This window comes from Macaca nemestrina, chromosome 2 (genome assembly GCF_043159975.1).
Source record: "Macaca nemestrina isolate mMacNem1 chromosome 2, mMacNem.hap1, whole genome shotgun sequence".
Taxonomy (NCBI): domain Eukaryota; kingdom Metazoa; phylum Chordata; class Mammalia; order Primates; family Cercopithecidae; genus Macaca; species Macaca nemestrina.
In genome coordinates this window covers 14,508,839-14,527,394 of record NC_092126.1, presented here as the reverse complement: position 1 = coordinate 14,527,394, position 18,556 = coordinate 14,508,839, and the positions used below count along the sequence as shown (strand labels likewise).

Below are 18,556 nucleotides of genomic sequence, written 5' to 3'. Positions count from 1 at the left end.
CCCTTATTTAAGCTGGTTTAGACCTTCATTTGCACTGGCCCATGAAACATCTCTATATACATTTTCTACTTTTTTTCTTTCTTTACTTCTTCTTTTTTCTTTCTTTTTTTTTTTTTTTTTTTTAACAGACAGGGTCTCACTCTGTCTCTTAAAAAAGAGGCTCCCAGGCTGGAGTGCAGTGGTGTGATTAGAGCTTACCGTAACCTCAACTCCTCGGTTCATGCAATCCTCTTGCCTCACCTCCTGAGTAGCTAGGACTATGGGCATGAACTACCACACCTAGTTAACTCTACATACATTTCAGTAGCACCTGAACACCACTACAGGTACCTATATCATAACTTTTATTACTGTTTAGAGTTTATTATATATTATAGTTAATAATGATAAAATTACAAACTTTATATTCCCAGGAACACCTAGCACAATGCCTTGGTCATTTTGAGTTCAAAAATATCTATTAATAATATCAAGTAAATTACTCTTCTGCAAGTCCCTTTTCAAAATCAAACAGATGAAACCTCTTTCCCCTAGCAGTTCTAAGAAAACAACATTATACTGAGTGTAAGTTGTGAAAGGAAAATAAAATGGCCTATGCCAAAGGGAAAAGTTAGGCTTGGGAACTGAGTCATCCAAAAAACTGCCTCCCATTTGTTCATACACAGACAGCTGCAAGATAGAAGGCTACACAGCTCTTCAGGTGGTCTCCCTCATGCTGACAATGTAAATTAACAGTTTATCTTCACAGGTAGAGGACAATGATGAGACTAGAAATCATCCCCCACTCACCCAGAGACAAACACATATTTGACTTCTTCCTCTACTCTATGTTTACTTTCTCTTATGTAAGATCAGATTTACTGAACACTAGATGAATGCCTGACTGTTCCTCTTTCCCCTTCTGCTGGCTCTTTCTCTTTCAAATATTAAAGTCCTCAAAGCCTTCTCTGGAAGAAAGCACAGGCCACAGACCCTACTGTAGCTTGTATCTCTTTCTCCTGGATGCATCCTTGATCTTGGCAAACTCTAAATTGATTGAGACTTGTCTCAGACACTTTTCGGTTTACAAAGTCAACCCTGATAAGAAACATAATTGTGATTCTGAGGCACAATTGCATTCAGAAACTTAAGGGAAAAATCAATCCTGGGCAGTAATGCTTGTAGAAATATGTTTCGTGCAGGATAGAGCAGAAAAATAAAGGACTTGTGTAAGTACATATGCTTGTTATTTCCCTGACTTTAATCTCATTTAATAAAACTCACTAAAAAAACCCTTTAGTAAAGAATTCACGAGCTATTCTTGTACATTAATTTTTTTCTTTTATGTAAAATTTAATCATCATTTTAAATCACAAATTGGAATCCACTTAGTTTTCACATTAACTGGAAAATGTGTGTATGTAACAAATGAGAAAGTTAATTATAATTCCAAATGTTACGCATACATCAGAAAAAAACTTACTATTTCAGTTAAGGATAATTGAAGAAAGGGACTGAGGTTAAATTTAAAAATTTGTGTTTAGTTAATACATAGGCAAAACTGACATTTTGCCTAAAATACCTGTTAAAATGCCTGACACTTAAAAAAAAAAAAAAAGTAATGGGAAATCACAAACATAAAATTAGATAAGACTTTATAGAGTGCGTTTGCATTACCAGCTTAGGGTTAGATGGCAATACTGTGATGCCTTCCAAATGTGTATTACCATTAAGTTTCTCCAAAAGACTCAGAGCCTGGCATTGCATTTAAATAACATTTGAAATCAAATATGTGCATGCGTAAAAGGCTTACAAAGGTTAGTAGTTGAATATAGATGCAAACACTGCAGAGAGTTAAGAAAAGAAATAATGCAAATGAAAACAAAAACAATAAAACCTTGGAGCTCCAAAAAGAGTGAAGCTGGTCCCGAAGTGCTGGCTTGACTGTCTGAAAGTTTATAAAAACAAAACCCACTGATTGAACAGCTTCTCATGTGACAGAAATACAAATATCAACATAACTTTATTAATAAATATTTCAATTCCTTATAATGTCTTCAAAAGATCTCAAATTTTTACCTTTAAGCTTGGTGTTTGGGTCTGATCAACTGTAAATCTCATTAGAATATTGAACTGAAGATCATTTGGAAAAGATTCTCTGAAACGAGAACAAAGCAAAGCAAAACAAAAATTTAGTTAGCAAGTACGCATGTAATAGCAAAAGACTATGCTTAATACCAAACATAATGTCATCCAAAAAACATCCATGAAAGTAGTATCTGCATGTGGTATAAACCATCTGGTATAGTATACAATAAATGCATCCTCAGAAGAATATGAACATCTGAATTTGTACTCAGTACTGGGTTAAAAAGCAACACCACAGGCTGGGCGCAATGGCTCATGCTTGTATTCCTAGCACTTTCGGAGGCTGAGGTGGGCGGATCACCTGAGGTCGGGGGTTCGAGACCAGCCTGACCAACATGGAGAAACCCAGTCTCTACTAAAAATACAAAATTAGCCAGGCATAGTGGTGCATGCCTGTAATCCCAGCTACTCTGGAGGCTGAGGCAGAAGAATCACTTGAACCCAGGAGGCAGAGGTTGCGGTGAGCTAAGATTACGCCATTATACTCCAGCCCGGGCAACAAGAGCAAAACTCCGTCCCAAACAAACAAACAAACAAAAAGCAACACTACAGTAAATAATAGCCTATCTTGCCTCAACTATAGATTTAATCAGAAAAATGTATTCAGCAAAAAGCTTAACATTCTCAGAAATGTTTCTCTACACCTAAAATCTGAATTCTGACTCATCTCAACCTAGTAAACAGATATTTGAAATAAGTGTTTCTTATTTCAACAATCTACACAAGAAAGTAGAACTGTATCATTGGTTCAAAACCTTCTGAAAAGAGATTTAGAATATTTAAATGCATAATAAAACATTGTTTAAATACACAGAAAATACTTTTTATAGTAGACTAAATAAAATCTTCAATCTTCAACCTTACTTTGCCAATACCTTTTTTTTTTACTTTTTCTTTTGAGACAGAGTCTCGCTCTGTTGCCCAGGCTGGAGTGCAGTGGCACAATCTCAGCTCACTGCAACCTCCACCTCCCGGGTTCAAGCGATTCTCCTGCCTCAGCCTCCCGAGTAGCTGAGCTTACAGATGCCTGCCACCACACCTGGCTAATTTTTGTATTTTTAGTAGAGATACGGTTTCACCATTTTGACCAGGCTGGTCTCAGACTCCTGACCTCAAGTGAGCTGCCTGCCTCAACCTCCCAAACTGCTGGGATTACAGGTGTGAGCCACCATGCCCAGCTGCTGATATATCAATTAAGATAAAACACCACCTTGAACTAGTCAACCAATATTAATACAATTTTTATAAAAGAAATGCAGGGCTTGACCCAAGGAAAAATGTTGCGTTAAATATACGATATGAGTGGGCATAATTAACAATCTTCAAATGGAGTCCATGCAATCTAAATTGTTCAAAGGGACTCAGAAATCTGAACTATTAATATGGGGGTTAGATATTCCTAGTTATTATCAGGTTAACTTGAAATATATGAAAAAAATATTACCTTGTAACATCAAGGGCTTTCTGAACTTTTGCCTGAACAGATCCAAGCAAATCAGCACCCATTTTTTTTAGTAGTTGTGTCAGCAGTACAAACAACCAATCTTGAAGATCATCTTTGTGGACTTGTATGAAATCCACTAGCGTTTCCAAAAACATGCTGAATACCTACAGTTGATAAAGGGGAGAGGTAGGGAGAAAAAAAGAGGAAATATTGACCTCTATGTTCAATTCAAAATGAATATAGAAAGGAACACAGGAATCAGAGGCACAGCGTTTGGCAGCCAAGCGGAAAAACAATCTCTCTTGCTTTTCATTGGACTCTGTGATACAAGAGTACATTTGAACTGTTATCCAACTTCTGCAGAAGTTCGACAATTAGCTATTCCATGCAGCATCACTTGGTAAAGAAAGTTTGGCCATAATGGCTGGCACACCTAATATTATCAATGATGCCACAGCTTAAACTGGTTAAAGTGAAATCTGTTTTCTATAAAATGTAGGGGAAAAAACTATAGTTTCACTAACTCTCAGTTCTTCCGAAGAGTGGTACTGAGTAAATGAGAAGACTACAATGACCTTAAAGTATAAAATTTACCTGGCATAATAGACTAATTAGAGAATCCTCAGACTTCTCAAAATGACAACTGTCACAAATAATTTGGTATGGGATATATTATTTATTAAAACTGCCTCAATGGTAATTTTAAATGATTCAATTGTAACTCCATCTAAAATAAAATAAATCCAAGATCAATGTCTACATCTAAATTTTAGTGATTTTTAAAAAGTCCGAGATGGCATACTATTAGTCTCCATATCCATTTATGGGTTTTTTACTTACTTCCAATATTAATCTATTGGTTTACACATTTTTATAAGGTAGAAAAAAATTATTATAGTGAAGGAAAGATAATGTTTATAAGTGATGCAGCTCATTAAAATACTTGTGAAAAGGGACCTTTATCAAGGCTGTATCTCTTTATAAGATAGTCAATACCATACTGGAAAATTAGTTTCTAGGTAAAGAAGAAAAAACTCTGTCAGCCACAATGTATTACTGGACAAATTATAATAAACATTTTAATCATAGATTAAAAACTATGGGTTAAAAAAATCTTAAAATTGTTAACTTTTCAAGTTAATCTCAAAAAGTAAATATGTTAACTTGAGAACTAAGGGTTTTGCTCTCAATGTATATTTTATTTCTTGAATTCCCATTATACAGTTATAGATGAACTCTTGTTTTTTTCTCTTTAGAAATGAAGGATTTTCTTTATCAGAATTGTAATTAAGCTTCAACATTTAAATTGAGTTAAAAATAAAAATATACTTTAGCTATTTGCTTAAGACGCACTATACTGGTAACAGTAGAAACTATAATTAAATTTTTGAGTATTCTCTGGTCCCCAGGCAGTGTGTGCTTCAACAATGTTCCTACTCAGTGTGGATTCCTTTAACTCTTGTCCCACCCCTACCCCAACAATCCCCCAAGAACTTGGATTCTCTTAGATTCCAAACTTGGCCAACTGCTTCATTAAACTGTCTCTGGCCTTCTCCTGAGGGCCACGAATACTGTCAAGGAACTTCACTAGACCTAGTCTATGACAAATGCATGTAACTAATCTGGTACTCATTCTTATTGTTACCTAGCAAATCTGTTCAGTGATGTGCTGGCTTCAGTTTGCACCTGTCTAGACAGTCAACTGTTAAATATTCAGGAATTTTGCGAAGTGGATGGGGTATTCACATCTCAGAAATGGGCAAACACTACAAATCAGAGCTTCCTGGCTCTCCCCCAAAGCTCATTTACTAGGACACCATTATCCTATTCTTTGTTTCACTTTCACCCTTGTTTCAACACTTGTCTATGCTCCTGAAGATTACAACCTCAAGCTTTCCTATATGAAAATCCATTCTGAAAATCACAGACATTAGAATGCCTAGGTCAACCCTCCTATTTTATGGATGAGGAAACAGGGAACCAGAGAATTACATGACCTGCCCAATGTTTCACAGATGGTTAATAGCTAGGCCAGGACTTAAAGCTAGGTCACTTGGTTTTCAGTTGTGCCCATCCACTCTATTACCAGATGACCTAACTTATCTTCTTTATTGTCATTCAACATGAAATTCTCCATTGACTCTTCCCTCAATTTGATTTCCTCTATACCTATCCTTCTAATCATCATTTCTTCAAGAAAGAAGTGATTTTCTTCATTTTAAGGCTAATCTTTCTACTTTATATTCTTGCTCTCTAAAACATGGTCTCCTCTATCTTTACTCTTTTATTCTCTACCTAAATCCTTTGCTTACAGATGCAGAAGTCATCCCAATAAATTATCTCTCTGTTTCCATCCTATTGCTCCCACCAATTACTTTCTAATCGTGATGTATAACAGCGTCTTCATTAAGTTTAGTATGTTTGGCCGTTCTGTAACTTGACACGGCTTTCCTCTTACTTCCCTTCTTTCTGTTTGCCAGGAATTCTCCTTTTGCATGTCTTCATCCTGGTTCTCTTTTTATCATAAGTGTGACCTACTTGACATAGTCTCTCTGATCTATCCCATGAGGCCTCAGAACCTCTAGAACAGCTTTTTCCTGACCTCCTCCAAATCTGTTTACCACACCATCACTAAAGGCACCAAACCTTTCTGACCTCAGATCTGGATTTCTGTAGTAGCCTGACTTTAGTTTTATATTTTCTGTATACCAGGGGTCAGTAAACCATTTTTGTAACAGGCCAGATAGTAAATATCCTAGGGCTTTGCAAGCCATATGGTCTCTATCGCAACTACTCAACTTTGCCATTTAGCACAGCCACTGACACCACATAAACAAATAAGCATGGCTGTGTGCCAATATAACTTTATTCACAAAAACAGTAAGCAGGAAAGATATGGCTTGCAGGCTGTAGTTTGTCAACTCATGTTTGTCATCATCAGATTGTGGTATCATTCTTTGGATGGAAACAAAATCCTTTAATGTCCCTTCACTGTCTATAAGATAATGTCTAAAATACTTAGACAAGTTTCTAACTCCAAATTGATCTTGGGCTATCTGGAAACATAAACTCTTTATCCTTGAACCCATCTCATATATCCAACCCTTTTTCTTCAATGCAAGGGAAGACCTTCCCTTTATTCGAGCCAAGATTAACTTCTTATTTCCCATAAACTTTCTAGCATCTCCCACTTCTTTTTCTGGACTCAGGCTAGCTACTTCCAATAAGCCTTTATTCTCACACTGACATATCCGAAGCTCATGTTCTGTTAAGATCCATTTTCTTCAAGAAGACGTCTCTGAGTTTCCTAAGTAGAAATATTTTTTGGTTATAAAACATGAGTAGCTAAATAAAAATGTGGACATGTTAGTTGCTGTACTCTACATAAGAAATTGTACTATTTTTAAAATTTTGTTATTGCTTTTGAGACAGTCACTCTATCACCCAGTCTGCAGTGTACTGGCACGATCATGGCATACTGCAGCCTAAAACCTCTGGGCTCGAGCGATCTTCCCACCTCAGCCTCCTCAGTAGGTAGGGCTACAGGTATGCACCATCATGTCCAGTTAATTTTTTTAGTTTTGTACAGATGGGGTCTACCTTTGTTGCCCAGCTTGGTCTCAAACTCCCAGCCTTAAGCAATCCTCTCACCTCAGTCTCCCAAAGTGCTAGGATTACAGATGTGAGCCATGTGCCCAGCCTGTACTATTATTTTTCAAAAATGCTTATATCCTATCAATGGTACTTAGTAAATGATCATATGCACACACATACACAGGTGACCCTTGAACCACATGCTTTTAAACTGTGTGGGTCCACTTATACGTGGATTTTCTTCCACCTCTGCCACCCCTGAGATAGCAACACCAACCCCTCCTCTTCCTCCTTAGCCTACTCAAGGTGAAGATGACAATAATGAAGATCTTTATGGTGATCCATTCCACCTAATAATTAGTAAGTAAATATATTTTCTCTTCCTTGTAATTTTAATAACATTTTATTTTCTTTCTGAGACGGAGTCTCACTCTATTACCCAGGGTGGAGTGCACTGGTGCGATCTCGGCTCACTGCAACCTCCGCTTCCCAGGTTCAAGTGATTCTCCTGCCTCCGCCTTCTGTATAGGTGGGATTACAGGTCAGCGCCACCATGCCTGGCTAATTTTTTTGTATTTTTAGTAGAGATAGGGTTTCAGCATGTTGGCCAGGCTGGTCTCAAACTCCTGAGCCCAGGTGATCTGCCCACCTCAGCCTCCCAAAGTGCTGGGATTACAGGCATGAGCCTGGCTAATAACATTTTATTTTCTCTAGTTTACTTTATTATAAGAACACAGTATATAGGCCAGGCGTGGTGGCTCATGCCTGTAACCCAGAACTTTGGGAGGCCGAGTCATGTGGCTCACTTGAGGTGCGGAGTTCGAGACCAGCCTGGCCAACATTGAGAAACCTTCTCTCTACTACAATACAAAATTAGCTGGGCGTGGTAGGCGCATGCCTGTAATCCCCCCTATGCAGGAGAATTGCTTGAACCTAGGAGGCGGAGGTTGTGGTGAGCTGAGATTGAGCCATTGCATTTCAGCCTAGGCGAAAGAGCAAGACTCCGTCTCAAAAAAAAAAGAAAAAAAAAATGCACTGTATGATACATATAATAAATAAAATATATGTTAATTGATTGTGTTATTGGTAAGGTTTCTGGTCAACACTAGGCTATTAGTAGTTATGTTTTGGGGAGTTAAAAATTATATATAGATTTTCGATTCCACAGAGGTCTGTGTCCCTCTCTAAGTCAATTGTACTTACATGTAGATACATATACACCGATCTATCTTCATTATCCATATCTAAAATTTGTTGAAAATTATATACAAAATTTCTTACTTGATTGCCCTAATAAAAAGGGTTCTTGTCAGATGTTAATATGCTCCCATTTCCTTATCTATGATTAAAGAACAAAGTGGAAAATGGCTATGCTAATATAATACTAGTGATTCACATTTTCTTTCAGAAGACAAAGATGAGAATTACTATTCCATAATCCACTGTTTGCTTTTATGGAATGACATTAATAAAATGTCAATTGTGGGAAGGTAGGGGTTAAATTTTTTTTAAAAAATTGTGAAACTTCAGAATCATTTTTAAATAATTCAATGGAAGCAATCTTCAACAGAATCAATTTATTATCCCACATATCTCATAAATATAATTTGTTGGAAAAGAATTAAAATACTCAAGCTATTACAATTGAGGCAGACTTTGCTTTAACTCTCTTATATCTTAGGTGTGCCAGTCATCAAATATAGAACAGAAGAACATAATCAAATTAGATTAATTAGTAGATTAAAAAGCATATCTCCAAACAGAATGATAGTTTGCATAACTGCAAATAGCATTTCGTGGATTGCAAAGGTTCCAACACTGCATGAACTCTTCGGGAGAGAAAACAGAGAAAAAGGGTTAATTTCACAGTCATGCAGTAAAGTTAGGTTTCCAACAAATATTGAACCAACTTACTCTCTATTGAGAGTTCCAACACAGGGGACAGCATGCAAAAAGAAAAAAAGAAAAAAAAGAAAAACACACAAATTAGTCGCCATCAATGCAAAGTTCCTGTATGGAAGAAAAACACTTAGAAAATAAAAGTGACAAATGTTTTCAAAGTTTTATGATAAACTCAAAATAGTTTTTAAAACAAGACTTAAACGAATAGTATGGGAGAAGAACATATGATTTTGTTTCTCTTGCACCTCCTTGCCAGGAAAATTAAGAAAACTAAAGACAAAAACTCTTCTTTTCCAGACCCTACCAATCCTTGAGGTTAAACATCTGAAAAGAATCCAAGAATAATAGATACATACTCCCACTTCTGAACAGGGCCAACATTTGGTTCCAAAGCATAGTCTATAGAATTTTTTCCTTTCTTTTCTCTTTTTTTCCTCCTCTCAGAAGCAATACTTTCACAAGTTAAAATATTTCTGTGAAGGCTTGAAACAATAACTATTGATTGGAAGTAATAAAAGTAACTATAGTACTTTTTATTTTCCCTAGGTAAGATGTGTGTTATGGTCTCCTGATCCCAAGACTGCAGGCAGCTGAGCTTCCTAGAATGCTTGTCGGGAGATTCAACTGTGCCTCATTTTAGTAGCCACAGATTGAATTCCTACCCTTGCTGTCCAAGACTTAAGAGCATTATGATTCAAGAGGTAGTGTTACAAATACCATAAAATGTCAATTCAAAGCAAGCACCACAGTGAAGGCAGTTCTTTCCAGAGTCAAGTGCCAAAAATATATGGGATAGCTTTTGGCAACTGATACTGCTTGCATCTGATGGGCAAAAAATGGATCCAGAGCAGTCAAAATAAAAATCTGCCTCAAACTCCTTAATTTAAAAAATTTATTTGATCTCTAAAAAACTTATATATGGTACTTGGTATGTTCTAAGGGTTTACATATATTGACTCATTTAATCATCATCACAATCTTATGAGGTGGATATTACTATTAACTGTTTTACAGATTAATAATTAATAATTAAAGTACATACTGCTAATAAATTGGAGGTAGAATTTGAACCCAAGCAATCTAGCTTCACTATCCATACTTGGTATTTTAAATTCTCCCTCACACTGCTGAAGTAATGCTTCCAAAGGTACGTCTCATCTACTCAGTGACCGCTCACTGCCCTCAAGATAATGTCCAAAGCCTACCATTTTGCAGTACATCTGTTGTACTACTTCACTTATAACAAATACTAAAAGGCTTTAAAATAACACATTTGCTGATTTATGGTCTAAATTATTGTCTTACAGATATTGTGGTTAATTACTTGTTTCTATACGGGCATATGAAGTAAAAAGTTCATTTATCAAATTACAGACATCAAATAATTTCAGCTTTCCAAGGGTATAGGTTCCTGAACATATGTTTCTATTTTAGTGTCAATGACAAAGAGTTGATCATATACGACAGGGGTCAGCAACGTATGGCCTGCAAGCTATTTCTAATTCTTAAAAAGTTTTTACAGTCATTTAAAAAATGATTTTAAAAGCAATCAAAAGGGTATTTAGTGACACATGAAAATTATATAAACACATGGCCAGGCATGATGGCTCACACCTGTCATCACAGCACTTTGGGGGGACAAGATGGGCTTGTCACCTCAGATCACTTGAGGCCAGGAGTTCAAGACCAGCTTGGCCAACATGGCGAGAACCCGTCTCTACTAAAAATACAAAGAATTAGCAGAGTGTGGTGGCACATGACTGTAAGCCCAGCTACTTGGAAGGCTGAGGCATGAGAATCGCTTGAACCCAGGAGGCGGAAGCAGTGAGCCAAGATCATGCCACGGTACTCCAGCCTGGGTGACAGAAAGAGATCTTGTATCAAAAAAAAAAAAAAAATTACACACACACACACACACACATACCCTCACATTCTAATGTTCACAAATAGAGTTTTATTGCAACCCAACATACACATTTGTTTATTTATTGCCTGTTAAGGGTGCCTTCGTGCTATAATGGCATAATTGAGTAGCTGGGACAGAGACCATTATGGTCTGCAAAGCTACATTATTTACAGAAAATAGTGGCTGAGTCTGATATAGAACAAGATTGCATTCAGAAAAAAGATACCAAAAAAAGTTGCTTGATTCTGAAGATGGAACTGTTGGTCTAAAAATACATTAAAAAGGGAGGGGTGCAGCTATTTTAAAAATATCAGAATACAATGCAAAAACTCAAATTTTTTTTTTTTTTTTTTTTTGAGATGGAGTCTCGCTCTGCCGCCCAGGCTGGAGTACAGTGGCCGGATCTCAGCTCACTGCAAGCTCCGCCTCCAGGGTTCACGCCATTCTCCTGCCTCAGCCTCCCGAGTAGCTGGGACTACAGGCATCCGCCACCTCGCCCGGCTAGTTTTTTGTATTTTAGTAGAGACGGGGTTTCACCGTGTTAGCCAGGATGGTCTCGATCTCCTGACCTCGTGATCCGCCCGTCTCGGCCTCCCAAAGTGCTGGGATTACAGGCTTGAGCCACTGCGCCCGGCCTAAAAACTCAAACATTTTTAACTCAGCACAGGATGGTGACATGTCTAGTCTATCCTTAATGAATTACATTATTGACAGAGTCTCTGATGGACAATCAACGGCCACACAAAAATATGAAAATCTTCCCATTACATTTGTCTTCACAGAATTGACTAAAAAACAAAAACCAAAATCAAACAAACAAACCAGATGGGTAGGTAAGAATTTTATGTTGCTTTAAAGCCCTAAGAAGAGAAATTTGATGCAATCCTAGGGAAAATAGTAGCTGGTTCTCCACATGTATTAAGAGAGGCCAAACATTTGTGCTCAGTTAAGTTTCTATACCAGTGTTAAACTCAGCTTTCCTATTTGATCTTTTAAAAAAATGTTTGTCTTTATCACTATATATCATGGCATCCAACCAAACTGCATTATTGCCTTAAAAGAAAGTCAAAAACTGTGACTTCAAGAAATAATCTAGCTTTGGTCTTATATCTTCCAGTAGCAGGAATTACTGAAGATGCTTAATAACTATGTATTTCAAAGTTGAATAGACTATTAATTTAAATGTTTAATAAAACAAGTTAACCCAAATAACTGTCTTGTCCTTTGGCTTATATTGCCAACTAAAAATATCAACAGTTAATTTGTTCAGGATTTATAGAAATTTTTACATTAAAGACTTACAGCTGTAATCAGTGATAGCAATATCAATATAGAATGGTACAGTTACCTGCATGTTCAATTATAAGTTACAAACTTTACCAAATGTATTTTCTTCTTTGTCTTTTAATAGGATATTTTATCCTTAAATAAATAAAACTTCTGATAGAATAATCTTTGAAAATATTGTTTTAAAGTATAAGCAATTTATTTAGATAAGTATATCCCCCACTGGATTTAAATCATTGGCTGGATTTTAGTTTATGTATAAAGTGGATTTCATTATCTTTAAGTAGTGTTGTAAGTAATGAAAATACCAAAAATAGGAAAAAAAAAAAAGAGGAAATGAGATATGCAACAATAAAGTGAAGACAATAAACAGTAAAGTGAAATTCGTTAATATTTTTCTTATCATTTCCTTGCCATATTTCCCTCTCACTTAGGTTAGAAAGTCTCCTGTAGACATTTGGTATCCTAAGGGAAGATTTCACCATTGTCAAACATACTGCTGGAAACGGAATATGTGACCACAGTTTTATAACAGCACTATGCATCCAGGTAAACCAAAATTTCACAGTACACATGCAGATTACATATAAGTACTTAAATAAATATGTTTTAATCAACATTAAAAATGAACAAAGTTCTGAAAATTTTTACAGACTATTTCAATGTAAGAAATGTCTCTTATATTACCACCAAACTATGGCTGGAACCACATTTTGTGCCTTTGTGTTAATTAATGACAATTCTTTTCTACAAAATTATTATTTTAAAATTGAAATATATTTACATCAATGCTGTAATTAATCACAGACAAAAACAAAATGTTAAAAACTTTTTCAACTTACCCCAATTATGTCTTTTACAAACACTAAAACAGTCTTAGTAACACAAAATACACCAACTTGACTAAATTACATGAGTTGTAACTGTATCCCCTTTAATTTTCAGTCTTAGACCATCTATCATTGGAGAAGCTCAAAAAGTTACCAGAGATTAATTTCTAAATTATGTATGATACCAAACAATTTTAATTATGTTTGAAAATATTACTGCCATTTTGGGACAATAAAATAAGAATGGCCTACAGTGTTTCTACTTTGACAATATACAAATGATACCCTATAGAAATAAATAATCTTAAATACTAAAACATACCTTGCCATGAGGGTCAGCAAACATCCTTGTGAAAATTTCACATAATCTTTTCAGTTCAACTCGACTGCCAAAATAATACAGCGGTTAATTAATATCTTGCTGTAGCAAGAAGTCATATAAAAGTAACTTTACACATAATTTTCTTAAAAAAAAAAAAAAAGGTTAGGTTGGGCATGGTGGCTCACACCTATAATCCTAGCATTTTGGGAGGCCGAGGTGAGAGGATCGCTTGAGCCCAGGAGTTCAAGACCAGCCTGGGCAAAATGGCAAGACCCTGTCTCTATAAATTAAAAAAAAAAAAAAAAAACAAAAACAGTTGGGAATGGTCGGTCGGGCACAGTGGTTCATGTCTGTAATCCCAGCACTTCGGAAGGCTGAGGTGGGCAGATCACTGGAGGTCAGGAGTTTGAGACTAGCCTGGCCAACGTGGTGAAACCCTGTCTCTACTAAAAATACAAAAAAGTAGCTGCGCTGGGCATGGTGGCACATGCCTATAATCCCAGCTACTCGGGAGGCTGAGGCAGGAGAACTGCTTGAACCTGCGAGGCAGAGGTTGCACTGAGCTGAGATTGCACCACTGTACGCCAGCCTGGGTGACAGGGTTAGTCTCTGTCACAAGAAAAAAAAAAAATCAGCTGGGTGTGGTGGTGCATGCCTGTAGTCCCAGCTACTTGGGAGGCTGAAGCGAGAGGACTGTTTGAGCCCATGAATTCAAGGCAGCAGTGAACAATGATTGTGCCACTGCACTCCATCCTGGGTGACAAAGCGAGAGCTCATCTCTTAAAAATCAGAAACGACGACGAAATCATTAAAAAACATCAGCCCTAAAATTGAGAAATTTGTGGGATTTCCTAGTCAGGGCTAAATACAAAGTTACTAAATACAACAATTACTCTGTTGTAGCTCACACTATCTTAAAGGTTAAAAGTTAAGAAGAGAAATACAATTATCCTTTATTAATGGGATGAAGGATATTTTACATGTGGCATTCCCAATACATGAATTTTATCATTTTAAGTGTTAAGATGTTTTCTTAAATGTTGCTACTGATGGGATAAAATCATTCTAAACTATGCTTACTCCCTTGCCATTTAAAATGATCAACACATGAATTCTATCCTTTTAGGTGTTAAGACATTTTCTTAAATGTTGCTGCTTACGGGCTAAAATCATTCTAAACTATGCCTACTCCCTTGTCATTTAAAATGGCATGCTGAATCTAATATTAACTTAATCTTGATGGGCTGGGAACAATATTATGATGGTGGATTGCAGTGATTCATGATGTGTGATATGCACACATGAAAATATATTTAGGTAATACAGAAACATTTATTTTAAATTATATAGTTCTAATATGTCCTAAAACAAATACACAGGAAGTAAGTACATCAAACTCTTATTTCAGAGGTATCAAGTCAGGAAGTAACCCTGTACATTCCACCATGCTTAACCCTATGAAATATCTGAAGCTAGGTTCTCAAAGGGGTCAACTATAGGTTTAAAACATCACACAGACAAGGACAATAAAGCAAGTAGGGGGAAAAAGACATGATAATGCCATTAGCAAAGGAAACAAAACCCCAAACCCAAAATATTAACAAATATCTGTTCTTAAAGAAATTCCTTCCAATTCAACTTTGTATTACACTAAAATTCACATATTACACACACACTAAGAATATATCTTCATTTCCAAATAAGCATAAACATTCTTCCTCTCATTGAAAAACTTACCAGGAATAAATTTTAATAACCAGTTTTATTATTTAATATTAAAAGTAATAACATTTTAAATTTAATTTCTATGTGTGAATAAAAAGTTTCCTTTTAAAATGTTTTGTTAAATAGAACAATTGCTGGGCACGGTGGCTCACGTTTGTAATCCAGCTCTTTGGGAGGCCGAGGAGGGCGGATCACGAGGTCAGGAGATCGAGACCATCCTGGCTAACATGGTGAAACTCCGTCTCCACTAAAAAAATACAAAAAATTAGCCGGGCATGGTGGCGGGCACCTGTAGTCCCAGCTACTCAGGAGGCTGAGGCAGGAGAATGACATGAACCCAGGAGATGGAGCTTGCAGTGAGCCGAGATTGTGCCACTGCACTCCAGTCTGGCTCCATCTCAAAAAAACAAAACAAAACAAAACAACCAATTTTTTTTTTTTTTTTTTTTTTTTTTTTTTAAGTAAATGAAGGTATAGATGGTCCTCAAAGACTGAAGCTTTGGAAAAACACTTTGATGCAACCATATGAGTTCAGGACAAGTCTGTTTCTATACCAGTATCTCTAAAGTATTATAGAAACAAAGTCAAATAAGACAAAACATCTCACCTTAGTGTTCTCTGATTTTTCAATAAGTTCTGCAGACCTAGGAGGCCTTCCTTCCTTTCTGACCAATTGGAACTAGCACATCTATTGAGGACTTCTGCCACATCTTCCGTCTGCCTCATATATGTAGGAATACTACCATTTCGAGAACTATAGGAGCGTTCTGAACAAGCACTAGATGCATCGCTGTTGGCGTCATCATCTGAATGCATTCCATATGATTCATATCTTCTTCGAGCTGGTTTTTTCTGTTATACATCAAGAATCTCATTAGCAGTGGCCAAAAGAATACATTGGCATTTCATAATTTCTACTGACCACAAAAGGATTGATTTTTGTTTTAAAATCAATGCAAAGCATGCTCCTAATCATTGTAATAACAGAATGTCAGTATTCAGTTTTCCTTCAGAAAACAAGTTTTAGAAGTTAGCAGAAGGTAAAACATTCTTTAACTATGGAAAGTGGTAGAAGCAGAATAAGACTATATGGAAGTTCAGATATGTAAAGTGGGAAGTGCTAAAAAATTGGGTTTTTCCTTTCCCCTTTTCATGAAAAACCAAGAACTACTAGAATGTAAATGAACAGAACTTGTATTAGAAATCTGAGTTGGTAAGAAGAAAATATTACCTTTTTAAAGAAAGAGTATAATGGATCAGAAAAATATTTTCCATGTATAAAGTTCCATTTTTTTTCTGTCTTTCTATCTTTTCTTTATTCTCCTTTAACCTCCATTACCACTTCTCTTGCCACTATTCCTTCCCTTGTACCCAACCCTCATGTCTCCTAGAGAAATAAAATACAAAGAATGATGAAAAACTATTTAGTCTACTATTATTTTAAGGAGGCAAACTCCTTGAGAGCCCTCTATGCTTTTCTCAATGTATCTATATTGTTTACTTCAATAAACATAAGAAAGCATATTCAGATTCCTTTGATTTCTTTACATCTAAATCTTATTTAATATATGTAACTGCCAGTTATACTTTGCATATTTCAAGTGAAATGAGAAAGAACAAATAGTTTTTTTAAGATTTCCTTAAAAGAGTTGAAAACAAATCTTTATGTTATCTGATATTTGAATTTTGGTTGATGAGTGGTGAAGATGTCTATGAAACAGATTAAACACAATAATTTAAAATAGTTCCAGGTGGCAGTAAGTTATCCAAAGTCTAAAATCTAAAAAAACACGATTTAATTCAAAATAGTTTTAAGAGATGTTTCCATCACTAAAAACCTTATATTGATTTAGAGACACTAGCTTAATTTTGAATGGTAATGTTTCTTGTGTTAAGCTCTAGGATCACTTTTGTTATAGATGTCAGTGTGAATGACCTCATTTCATTTGTATGAAGTAGTCAAGCTGAAAGAATGAGCACCTCCAGAGGACATTATTCAAGCAGTATCTCTCTTTTGATAACCATATTTACAGAAAAATAGATGTATGTCTAAGGATTTTACTTCTACTTTAATTTTTAATAGAAGACCATCATTTGTTAAATTGATGAAAGAAAAAAAAGTTATCGTATCATAAGATGTCAGAAAATAGCAATGTCTATACCTTAGTCCGTATGTCTCCTAAGAGCTGAGAGCAGTAAATTTTTAAAGAGAAAAATTGAAAATAATGAAGAACATTTTGCTAATCAGCACAGTGAAGTCGGCATTAACAATGCCTATGATCAGAAACATTACGTTTTTTTCACACATAGGTACAAAGAACTGCTTATTAGCAGGCTCTATCTTTAATCTTGTCAATATTCTTTAGTTCAAAGAGAAATAGTGATGCTACAAAAATATTCCCATAACCAGTTTTCTCAAAGAAACCTAAATGTTCTTCCTATTTGGATCCTTTTGTCATTTCCAAAGTTAAATGTATTTCTGATCTTCTCCAGCACAAATTAGGCTTACTAGCTGGAAAGTTTTTTCCTTAAAATTGGTAGTTGTAAGTGGAACTTCTGTGCTCTGCAAGTAATGGAAGTACTCAGAATCAGATTACTGGGAGTCAAACTTTAGCCTTGGTAGTTAAACATTCCTCATATAATTCAAACACACCATCTCAGTGTTCTAAGTAATAGTTCAAGAATAAGCCAATCAATTCATAACATTTATGTAAGTAGAATTTAACTGGTAAATTATCCAATTGAAAAAACCCAGAAAACATGATTTGAGATACAGGGATGAGGAATAGCAAATCAAAAACATCTGATTAATTTAATATCATCAGAACAAGATGTGATCAATATATCCCATGCTGAGGAGAACAAAGTCCCTACTTAATTATATTTATAAAAAATAATCAAGTGGCTGAAGTAACGGGAAATATTCAGCACAGTGAAATGGTTAGCACAGAACTACACATGTGATATTCAATAAATTATAGCTATTACCAATGAATCTTTTTAAAAACTTGCCTTTTCAAATCTATGCGGCAAACATTGTATTATATCAACACTAGTTAAGATGGGATCTACAATTTTAGGAAACATTTTTTTTTAAATTTCAAAACAAAGATGAGATCTCTTATAAGTTCTGGGTAAGAAACTGAGTAAATGTTTCTCAAACATAGGATTAGTATTATAATTTGAAAGAGGAAGTGATACTGAATTTACTTGGGAAATTAGCCAAAGCCAATTATATACATTTTAAAAAATGCTACTTCTTACATAATTTTAAGTGAGAAAAACAACAATGATATATGTATAGCAATCTTCTGACAAGCTATCATGGATCTGTAGAGCATGTTTTTAAATCTCACTGTTTAATGTGTCAGACATAAAGAATCATGAATTATATCTAACTATAAGATATAATTGTATCT

The 18,556-nt window shown here is 35.6% G+C and overlaps 1 protein-coding gene across 50 annotated transcripts in view; it reads right to left on the bottom strand.

Moving 5' to 3' along the window:
• Positions 1-18,556, bottom strand: part of LOC105470926 (cytoplasmic linker associated protein 2) — a 220,733-nt gene that overhangs the window by 63,818 nt on the left and 138,359 nt on the right. For 22 of the 50 annotated variants that reach the window (XM_071090719.1, XM_071090725.1, XM_071090720.1 and 19 more), the window contains 5 exons: positions 17,300-17,323; positions 15,745-15,989; positions 13,413-13,476; positions 3,572-3,735; positions 2,059-2,137 (listed from right to left, as the gene is read on the bottom strand). In XM_071090719.1, coding sequence (XP_070946820.1) covers positions 2,059-2,137; positions 3,572-3,735; positions 13,413-13,476; positions 15,745-15,989; positions 17,300-17,323 — 576 coding nt within the window. Of the gene's footprint in view, positions 1-1,876; positions 1,928-2,058; positions 2,138-3,571; positions 3,736-13,412; positions 13,477-15,744; positions 15,990-17,299; positions 17,324-18,556 lie in introns of all 50 variants that reach the window. The other 28 variants (XM_071090727.1, XM_071090723.1, XM_071090728.1 and 25 more) reach the window with 3 other exon arrangements.